Source organism: Penicillium digitatum, chromosome 2, assembly GCF_016767815.1.
Source record: "Penicillium digitatum chromosome 2, complete sequence".
Taxonomy (NCBI): domain Eukaryota; kingdom Fungi; phylum Ascomycota; class Eurotiomycetes; order Eurotiales; family Aspergillaceae; genus Penicillium; species Penicillium digitatum.
Genome location: NC_089385.1, coordinates 3,303,614 through 3,314,523, shown reverse-complemented (window position 1 = coordinate 3,314,523; position 10,910 = coordinate 3,303,614). Strand labels below are relative to the sequence as shown.

Here is a 10,910-nt window from a genome sequence, read left to right as displayed (position 1 = left end):
CTGGCGTTGCCTGCGTGTCTCCTTGTTTTTGATTGTCCCTGATTTGGTCGATCCCTCCCGAGTTGTTCCCCCTCAACTTCTCAATCTCCCAGTTCCCACTTCTTCCCATAGCTACCGATCGCATCATCATTTGGAGATCCACATTCCCGTCATCCACTACAATTTCGGATACCGGCGCTGCATCAAGCAGTGTCCGGCCATCCGATCTTTGACGCGCTCTAGTCCCTGAAAAGGCCCAAGACTCAGAACAATGGTCTTCGGTCGTCGCAAGAGAAGTGCCTCTGCCCATCATCAGGTGTGTTCCACGCGTCGAATACCAAGGATAGCAGATTTCCCTATCTTCAAATGGGAGTCATTGCAGGATTTGATGCAATTCAACAGGTACCTGCAACCTATGCATGAAATTCAGACTGACAGCTCCCCTTCCTTCCCGCTAGCCACTCTCCGCACCCGCCGCGCAATCCGCCCAGTCTGCCGCCAGCCATGCTTTCCTAAAATCTCAACCCTCCACAGCCAGCTTGTCCTCCGCGGCAGCGGCAGCAGCGCTCCGCAACTCCACACCCACCCCTACCCTCGTTGAAAATGTCCAGACAAAACGCATGGTCCAACGACGGAGCTCGACCCATTCACATGTTAACCCCGTTGGCGGTCGCCGCTCGGCCAGCCTGAGTACGACGCTTCGTCGCTCCAGTAGCAATAGTTCAATGAGCGCACGCACTTTTCGCGACCAGTCCCCCCATCGCCCAGCTACCAGCTCCGGGCCTGTCGGGTCCGGACCTCCACCCATCGATGTGCCTCCATTACCTTCCCTCCCGACGCAGTTCTCACCGCGGAAACTGCCGAACCGACGTACGGTGAGTGTAGAGCCCTCGATACGTTCGCCTCCATTGTCTCCACCGCGTGCTGGGATGAGGGGCGTGGATCGGGAACGTGGACGAGGGTCTCCGATCCAGCTAGCTACACATCAACGTGTGACTGGCCTTGGGACAGTTCCAGAATTGGAACGATCAGCTAGTCGGAATTCGGTGAATTTCTCATACCCCATGGGCTCGCGATCTACTTCGTCAATTGCGATGCCTGAGAATACTCCGATGAGCCTTCGCGATGCTATCCAAGAATCGATCGCTGAAATATCTGACAAAATTCCAAAAGGGAAACCAAGGACACAGCCATCTGGCAGTCTAGAGGAAAGCTTTGTTGCAAACCAATCTGGTCATTTGGCTGGCTCCGCAGGTGCTGCGGCCCAAGCGGTTTGCGTGCCAAATGAAAGGCCAAGTGCGAATGTTCAGACTGGGAACGTGCGAAATTCGCCTCAAGAGGCCGATGCTCTAGACCAACATACCGGTAAAACAATGCCTGTTGTAACGAGCGCGGAAAGTGAACACCCATCCTCCCGAGCCGTTCCTGAGCGGTGGCCATCTACCGTTCGAGAAGAGCCCGAAGATGACGATTTGAATGTCGAAGGTATCCCCATACGGAAAGGCAGAGAGCGCACGACGAGTGCATCACCAACTGCTGATAACGTAGAGGCAGCGCCAATGCCATCATCATCATCACCCTCGTCAGGACTGCAAATAGGGCAGCAGCCACGCCGTCAGTCGAGCAGCCCAGGTCGAACTGCTCGTTTTTCCAGATTGCTCTCTGTAGCTGGAACCGATGATCAAGTTCACCAGCCTCCGCTCAGATCAGTATCTCCCGTCAAATCAGCCTTGAAACATCCAAGGGGAGGCTCTTTGTCGCCTGATGGGAGGGTTGGAGTAACCGGTCGAGCTCTTACATCGAACGAACTATCAGATGGCACCTCAGTGGCTTCAGACGAAGGATCCCGGGTGGACACTAGAAAAAAATCTGCCAAGGTCAGTTTTGATGATGAAGCTGAAGTCGTCAATCTAGCAGCTAGCCCTCCTACCTCACCGGAAGAATATACGTCTGATTTCCCGCCTGCTGGTAAAGCCAAGCCTCGTACGAATTGGCTCGGTGTTGGCAAGAAGAAGTCGCCCGCGGACTTTGCGAGCGACGATGACTGGGATGTAGTCATCAAACCCCGTAAAGTTCTTCCATCTTTTGGTAGCATTCGGGGGAGCCGAGGTGGTGCTCTCAAAAGATCACCAATTCCGGATTTTAGTGACAACGAGTCCTGCCCTTCATCTGCATCTGATGTGGCGCCAAGACCAGACATATCACTTTCAAAGGAATACTTCCAACCAAGCGGATTAGGCGCTCTGGAGAAGTTGTCTGTCAACGGCAGTTTGCATACTTTGTGCTCGGATGCCAACAAGCGAGAGGCTGGACTCACCGACAATATCACTGAGAAACAGCCGTGTTCTAGCGTGGGCTCAACATTGTCCGTGCCTACTATTGCTGTCGAGCCTGCTACGCCACCAGCAGATGGAACCAATCAAAGTTTCGACCTGAAGAGATATGGCATGGACCAGTATAGGATTCCGGGAGGATTCGCGCCCTCCAGCACAGACCGCACTCTTGATTCGGGTGCGAAGAAAACGACCGCTCAGGCCGTGGCGAGCGCTGTTCCAAGGCTGGACGATGTGGATACCGAGGAGGAGTCTGGTGATAGCATCTACAGCGATGCAGCGGAAAATATGGACGGTGATGGGTATGGATCCATCAATGCCATTATCGATAGCCGATCAGCCCCTAGGTCAGCACTGATTGAGGAGAATGTGAGCGAATCTAGGGACGCAACACCGAGGCCTATCGGTAGAGCCGCCATCTTGGATAGTCAATCACAAGATGTGACGGTTCAACCACTTGAGGAGCACTCCGTGACACCAACGCATGGCTCGGTCAACCGCCTGGTAGAGGAATTCCCAGCCTCTTCGGTTGGGCATGGACTTGGTTCTACATACCCACCGGTACCAACTCAGTTGCAAACTCGCACAGTGACTGGTCAAAATGGCAGCGTCCAAGCACAGCGCACTATGCAACCCCGCCCTATGTCGGCAGACGTGGATGGCGCGTCTCGTACACAGGATCTTCGGTGGTCGAGCAACGATGCTTCCCTGCAAGGTAGTAGGGCCAAATTGCGTACACTGTCTGTCGGTCCGACTTTCCACAGTCTAGGAGGGCAAACAGGTATCCCTGATACTCTCCGCCGGAATGTATCGAATGGGAGTGATTCCTCAAGTAGCTTCAAACGCTCTTCTCCGCGTCCGGATACCCACTCCATGCGACGGACAATGAGAGCCGGTACTGCTGGTGCTAACGTTCGAGTCCTATCTCCAACGGAACGCAATGAGTTTCCCATTGAACATCGTCCTCTCTCATCTGGCTCCTCGAACGGCGCAATGCGCAAGACTCTCAGAGGACCTACTGGAGGTGAGCGATATTCGTTCTTCTCGACGAACAAGAAGGCCCTACCGCGAGCGAAGTTCACCAAGGCGCCCCCTAGGTCAGCGCGAGCAACTCGGTTGGCAAATTCAGATGGCGAGGATGAAGCCCGGCCTCAGGTCTTCACCAGTCGATTCGCAGATTCCAGCGATGAAGATGAGCCTGGAAGCAATAAGCTACGCCCCGTCCGCGGTATTCCCCGTCGCCAAGGTGCCGACGATGGCGACTCGACAGAGTTGGAAGATAGCTCAGAAGAAAGCGCCCAGCAGCAAGCACTACCGGTGCTTGCATCTCATAAAATGACCTCACCATCCGGGTCCCGCGGAAAGAGCGCCCGAAACATGTCTGGAATGGCAGCTGTGGCCAAACAACGTGGCATGTCGCAGAGAGACTTGGAGGAGTTCATCATGGCGCCTCCCGGTGGTCGGAAGCGAGGACTTCTCACCCGGCTTGGCATCAAGAAACCCAAGAACCCGGATCATAGAGTTTTCCAAACTGAAATCGAGAGCCCCCTAGAGCGGTCGTATCTAGAACTCGATCAACCACGCAGTGAGGGGATGGTGAATGAGAACTATGTCATCACACCAACCACAGTGTCTGCCGGGAATCCTGAATCGCCTCGCTCGGCCAAGCTGGTGAAGAGAAACTCTAAACGCCAGTCGACAGGCCCGGACACTTGGCCTCTTCACTCCAATCCCAAGGAAGAAGCGTCTCTCCAGCCAGTTGCGGAACAACCATACAGCGCCTCATCGTCTACTCTTCAAAAACAGAATCCCGCGCTGCCAACACATGGTGCAGGTGCAGCACAAAGTGGAAGCACCGTTCTCGATGGGAATGGTGCTCACAGTGCATCTCCGATTGCGAATGGGCCCGGGGCACCCCACGAAAGACCGGATCCGAACAGTGACAGCACCTCTGAAGTGACAACCCCCGATAACCATGGACTTTCAGTGCGCGATGTCGTGATTGCTGGCTCGGGACGAAAGAAACGATTTCCTCTTTTCCGGAAGGCATTCGGTCTATGCGCTTGATCTTCACTGTCTTCTTTAATCTTCCTCCTTAAGTCAGACGACTGAACAGATACCCTTTTTTCAGGTTTCAGCTCAAGTTGTTTTAAATTCTCTTTTGTTTCCATTCCTTTCCTTTCATTTCTTTCCTTCCCTCTTTTCTCTTCGCTCTATTCTATGGGGGAAGACTTGTGGCCTACGATGACCACAGTTGGCTTTCCTTCAAAATGGGTTCTATCTTCGCCAGCATCTAATCTTTAATGACAGATATTCTCCCCTTGGCTTGCTTCTTCTGGCTCACCCTTTTTCTTCTATCTTCTTTTGTCTTTTGTCTTGGGTGTGGCCTATATTCCACTTTTGCCGCGCCCTTTGCTCTCTTTTGGAGTAACTTTGCCCCATAACTGGGTACACACTCTCGCTCTACTCTCTATTTTGTTCTTTCCTGCAATTTCTTTTTTGATCTTCCGGTGTGGCCCATTGGAGTTGTTCGCTTCCATGATACCCTCGTTTCTCCTTCCCACCCTGTATTATTGACGTTCTTTATATCTCAACCCTAGTCCCTCCTTAGGCCGGGTGAGCTCTACAACAAGATGGTGTGTCGTCTTGGTTTTTTTCCGACCTGTTTTCATAGGTCTCGTCCCCAAGAGACACAATTTAATCTACCTAATACTTCTGTTATACTGTGCATACCAAGTGAGAAAAATTTGCGTCGGGAGGAATAAGCCTGCTGTGCTGGTGATGTCAAGGGGTTAGATCATTTCCTCTGCTTGGTGATGTGTTTGTAGGCATGTGGGTTGGTTTTCTGGATTTGCACATTCGACTACACATCCACCGCGTCCACATGCCAATTCTGAATCCCGGTGACCACCGACAGTGAATTTTGCATCTGAAGGCTAGACGATGAAGAAAAACAAAACACTCCCACGGTCAAGTGTTGTTGGGTATCATTCATAAGATTGTAATCGTGCATCTCAAAATCAACCGTTGGTATTTTTTTCTAAATTCGATAGTGCCTGTCTCCACTTCTACCAATATCTCAAAGTGAAACTGACATGTTCATCTTTCTTTTGTTCTGCGAACGATCGCTGTTTTGAGGGCGGGCACATGAGTGTAACGATAGGCGAATCAGCAACATCTCATCCTCATGATGGCCTGATAGTGGTGGAAATGATACATTCTCTTTTGAGTCCGCTGTCAACATCGCATCGTCAGAACACGAGTGAGAGGAACGGGAATTGTCTTGGTTGGGGCAATCAGTCGCTTTTGCCGGAGTTCCAGTTTCGCATTCCCGATTGTTCGTGGTCCTTGCGAATCAAAACCCCATCCAGCCTTCCAAAGTGAATATATCGCCTCGTCAAAGTCCGAGACAAGTAAATAGATGTTGGATTTGCGCAAAGGTGAAGAGTATCTTCGAGCCACATGACGTCGGGGACTTGGTGGTCAGATAACACTTGACAAGGTAATGACTCAAACGAGGGTTGTTCATTTGGTGTTGCAAATTGGTGATCGGAAGCGATGTATCACGAGGGTAACGGATACCTACCTATCCTGTCAGTAGATGTCTAAGCGCCTAGCTCTGAATGGCATCAGAAGTTACCTGATTTTGCTCCCTGCTTCTTGCTCGGTTTCCCTGCTGTCTGAAAGGCCCGGTATATCTACTCCGTGCTGTCATCTTCACTCCTGGTGGCAGTCCTACAGCGTATGATTATCCTTCGACTTACTACACCTAGAAGGAATGCTATCTAGAAAAACAACTAAAGGTTAACTTGAAAACAAGCAAAAAAGATATGAAACTGTTGTCTTAGGTACGTGAATCGGATTAGAAGTAGCACGTCTTCCAGAGGGCGTGCATATTAATAGGATTTAGGCTGTTTTCTTGAACAATTCATGGGCCTAAAATCGTACGATTGATACGATACATGAGACTCCATAATGTCAGATGCAAGAACTGCTAAATCGGACATAGGGACAAATGATCTTTAAATAGATAGTCGTCTATTGAAGACGGTTTGTCATGATGAGAACGGAATGTCTAGCGCTCTGATTCACCTGCCAAAGTCACCTGTCTGATGATAAACCCTATTAGAAGGACTTCCGTACAGATTGGCCGCTTGGCCTAATGGTTAAGGCACCCGACTCCTAGTTCTAAGTGTAATCGGGAGATTGTGAGTTCGAATCTCATAGTGGTCGTTTTTTTTTCACGACTGAAAATGCCACTTGTGGTAAACGTGGGACTATTTTTGAACGAGCCAGAAACTGTTGGGGGTAGAAACCATGCAGAACACTTCATGTACTTGAGAGCAGTATATTTACGGTCCGGGCCGTCAACCACCGTAACATCACTTTATTGGCAATTGTCAAATTGGAGTCGAAGGAATTCAAGAAAGGTAGATGAGCAAAGGCAGGTGCTAAATCCTCAATGATGAAATTTGGTTCCTTTTCTACTCTCTACTCTCTACTCTGCCACTTTGGAGACCGTGCGATGATATGGGGTTCTATTTCTGTCGGGACAATTGGTCGCCCTACAACTCATGCAATTTTATAAAATGCAATCTCATCTTCATAGGGCTCTTGAATTGGACGGCATTCTAATTATCCTGGAGAAGCCGCACAGAAGAAAATTTGAAAGACAAGGTAGATATCCACACGCTAGTTAGATTGACCTCTTGCAGCATATTCTTGTCTTTCAAATCCAGTGGCATACATCTTGGTGGCAGATCTTGAATGTGATCCAACGGGTCCTCCAAGTCACTATTCATCACCCCTCTTACCTTCCACCATTCCCGCTCTAGTATCCGATGTTCCTTAACAAGATTCGAAAAGTTACTCCATAAGGTTTGATTGCGAATCGATATATCGTGGGTGCCGGATAACTTGAGAAGTCCCTGTGTATCCTCCCTCAAGGCCACCTTGCGTTGAGTATTCTCTCGGAGTTCAAGTTCGGTCCGCAATAGCTCCATCATTGTAGCGGGGCTTGACATGGGGTATGGTTCTATCCAAAGAGATACTTGGTATTTGGGAAGTAAGGCGATATTTCCGGACATTTCTAGTTCAACCTTCTCTTCTAGTGGTTCCCCGGGTAAAAATCCGGAGCGTGGTCATCATTAATAAAACCTCGAACCTCGAGGCGTTGCAAGAAAGAAAAAGATGGGATTGAATGAAGTGAATCAACTTGTTTTTCGCCGAGTTGAATACAGCTTCAAGAGAGTTGCTTTCGATGGGCATGCTGTTGTGTGAGCTTATCGGGAGAGCTCAGGTGGGGGGAAGGCCATCTCCGCATCCTGAAAAAGAACCGCTCAAAACCTCAACAATTACAAACTTGAAACCAAGGCAAATTTAAATGAGCAATAGGACACATTGACTTAGTAGTGCTGGGAGCTATATGATACCACGGCATAGGATCAAGGCAATGGGAGTATACGGAGGGTGAAATCTACTCCACAAGATCGTCAGCAAATTGGACAGGTTATATTCGCTCAGCAGAACTATGGAAATAGAGCCCAAACACCATTCAACGCCAGAAAGAGATCCAAAGTGTCAATTATGTAGTCCATTTCAGAAAGACATAGAGATGTAGTATCATCAACACTGATTTTGAAGCGTCACAGACTAATGAAAACCAGGGGTATGGCGCAAAGGAAAGACAAAAAAAAAATTAAGGAGCGCACGAAGGCAATCAAAGGAAGCCCGGCATATTTACATGCACACGGCGAAGGTGACAGCCAGCAATAGCGGTGCGACAGCCGCTGCTGACAGTTTCGGAGGCTGTAGCATCGCCGCACCTGAACCAATGGAACTGGTGGTGAACATGTACTCAAAGCTGATGTCCGATGAGTTGAAGCAATTGTCGCGAGTCACTGTCTCCACGGACGGATCACCATCTTCTGCGAACTCAATGTCCACGCACTAGAGACAAGTCAGCATCTTGCTCGTCGGATAAGAGATCAGGGGGCTAGGACATACATTGAATAGCGAAGCGCCATGTTTGGCAGTTTCGACCAACTGAATCGTGGCATAGTCACCCGGGCTGACGGAGACATTGGCTGGCAGGGGCACCTGGGGCAGACACACCGTACCGGGGTAAGGGTTGTTGGTCGGGCCGACGATCTGGAAGGGCGGGACGACGGGGTGGCTCATGTTTTCGGGGATTTCCCCAAAGCCGAGATTGATATATATTAGGGCAGTGGCGTGTCCTGGGAACCAGCCCGGCTGGAAGGCGACGGCACCACCGCTGACGGGCCACTTGGTTCGGTTGGTCGACCTGGGCATGCCACCACCTGGAAAAATTCACGTCAGCGATTGATGTGTAAGGACGAGCACATCGGTCTTTGCTTACAGGGATAAATCCACTCCATGCCGTATGGGAATATGTATGAGCCATTCTTTACATCGTAGGCAACCCCGAGACCATTAGATTGCGCAACGGTGCCGTTGGTGTGGAGGTTGTTTCCTCGATAACCAGGGTAAGTGATGACGGTGTGGGCATGTGCCAGACCCAAGCACAGTAGGAGTAGGACAGAAGCCCATCGCGATATGGATTTTGTGAAGCTCATGGTGAGATACAACAGTGACGGTGTCAAGTTGCAAGAGTTGAACCCAACCAAAATTATTCGGCTGTTGCTGGATCAGTCTTGGACTCAATTTATCCGATCGCTGGATCAATGAAGCTGGTAGGAGAGGGAGGGTAACGGTGATGGCAAAATGGACACCAAAATCATTGAAACTCCAACACCAAGACCAAACCATGATTCCCGAGGGCTAAATGGTCTTTTTGAGGGGTACCAGCCTTCCCTCGGGCGAACAAGTTAAACCCCTGGAAGGCAGATGTGACCGAGACTGCATGGTGAGGCATCTATGACTGGCTCCGGGTAGTGATGAAGAGCAGGGGTAGCCTGGGATCATCACAGCTTGATGCAAGTGCCATCACCTAAAGGGTGATACTACACGATGATTTGCTGAGCGACCAGCGGTGGAAGCGCCGAGGGGAGACGCTAACGTTCGGGGAAACAAGTTGAGCGCTTACAGGATGTACGAGTGTGCTCAGAGGTTAAGTTCTGTGCTGGGCTTTCCTTGCTGCAAAGCCTTTCACTCTTTGCCCCGAATATGTTATGTAGCTCTATCTCACCCTAACCTGGACGTGGAATAGTGTCCTGTCCCTGCCAGTCTAATTAGTAAGCCTGGAGTCCCGCCAAGCATTTCCCCCGCATCTCCAAAAAAAAAAGGCTGCCATAAAATCCAAACCCGTATATGTCAATATATCATTCAAAAAAAAAAATCACAATATCTATATAAATAGATCTATATATTTTAAAATGCCCCACACATCCCACACCTCTCGCCGAAAACGACCAACCCAAAAAAGAACCCAAGTGACCGACGGTGATGGCTGGACCCATGTCGCGAGCGGCGGCAACGTGCGGCGCGTTATGCGCACATGTCCGCGAGGCACAACTGCAATCAAGGAATCAGAGTCCGGGATATCTATTGGCCACCCTGAAGAACTCACCTTGACCCCCGCAGAAGCACCGGGTCGACTCACGCTGTCGGATCTGCAGGCGCAATTCCAGACTCATCGTGAAAGGTGGGAGGGCTCGGAGAGTTGGACGAAGTTGACGGGCGTTTTGGATGAACGGTTGAAGAGGGCGCAGGAACAAGCTTCTTCTTCTTCTTCTTCTTCTTCTTCTTCTTCTAATGCTATTGAGACTGATGCTACTACTCCCGCTCCGGCCCGCTGTCCCGTCGACGCCATTGTCTGCATTGGGCTTGGGAGCCCGAGTGGGTTTTTGCGTGATGGATGGGTTGATCGGCGTTCTGTATCGCTTTATCAGCTTGCTGCGCTGGCCAGCATTAAGGATCAAGTGGCTTGTTCGTATCCCGATCTTTTTGGATTTTAGTCTTTTTGCTTTGGTTTCATTTTTGGATATCTTTCTTTGGATCTACATGGGATTGGTTTCTGATTTTCCTCTTGACTTCGACTTTCACATACCCATAACCATGATATCCCAGCTAACCACACACCCACTTCACAGGCATCCATTCCTCCAATCTCAAAGTCTATGCCCAAGACCCTGTCTTCAACACACTAGATGAATCCCTTCTCGCAGCCCTGAATATAACAGTCATCAAACACCCAGAGGCTTTCTCGCACATCACCGCGAACACAATGCTCTTCTGTCCCGGTGCAGAGCGAAAACATCTTGAAATGTTGCTGCCCTCGAAACCGTGGCTGTTGTTCGGTGGCCCGCTTGAGCATACGGACGCTGGTGGTATACTGCAAGGTTATGTGGATGGAGCTGGGTCGTATTGCTTGCCGGTATTTGAATTGCTTGAGCATGCTTTTTGGAATATGAGACTATATTGGATCGAGCAAGTCACAAGTGAGGAGTGAGATCTATAGTTTTTGGTGTCATGGGGATTTTGATTTATAGAGATGCATAGGGTTATAGACAGGTACACCTGGGATTGGCGTTGGGGTAGTTCTTTTGTCGAGATTGAGTCAAATGTCATCTTTCTCCAATGCGCCTTTCAAGGTTAGTCAAGCACCCAGGCACCTCC

The 10,910-nt window shown here is 50.0% G+C and overlaps 3 protein-coding genes and 1 non-coding gene across 4 annotated transcripts; 3 read left to right on the top strand and 1 right to left on the bottom strand.

Annotated features, from left to right (window-relative positions):
- Positions 1-250: 250 nt before the first annotated feature.
- Positions 251-4,379, top strand: Pdw03_7195 (woronin body major protein; the record flags this gene model as incomplete). The annotated part of the gene is made up of 3 exons (XM_066101586.1): positions 251-295; positions 438-2,614; positions 2,696-4,379. 3 exons carry the CDS (start codon positions 251-253, stop codon positions 4,377-4,379), a joined length of 3,906 nt encoding a protein of 1,301 aa, XP_065956669.1.
- Positions 4,380-6,460: 2,081 nt separating this feature from the next.
- Positions 6,461-6,545, top strand: Pdw03_tRNA81. Its single transcript has one exon. It is a non-coding gene; the product is annotated as a tRNA-Arg (tRNA).
- A 1,506-nt stretch (positions 6,546-8,051) lies between these two features.
- On the bottom strand, positions 8,052-8,908 carry Pdw03_7194 (gpi anchored protein; the record flags this gene model as incomplete). The annotated part of the gene is made up of 3 exons (XM_014678658.1): positions 8,052-8,261; positions 8,319-8,632; positions 8,692-8,908. The coding sequence occupies 3 exons, from the start codon at positions 8,906-8,908 to the stop codon at positions 8,052-8,054; spliced, it is 741 nt and encodes a 246-aa protein (XP_014534144.1).
- A 759-nt stretch (positions 8,909-9,667) lies between these two features.
- Positions 9,668-10,743, top strand: Pdw03_7193 (Sensitivity To Red Light Reduced-like, SRR1; the record flags this gene model as incomplete). Its single annotated transcript, XM_014678659.1, has 2 exons — positions 9,668-10,220; positions 10,385-10,743. 2 exons carry the CDS (start codon positions 9,668-9,670, stop codon positions 10,741-10,743), a joined length of 912 nt encoding a protein of 303 aa, XP_014534145.1.
- Between the last annotated feature and the right edge of the window lie 167 nt (positions 10,744-10,910).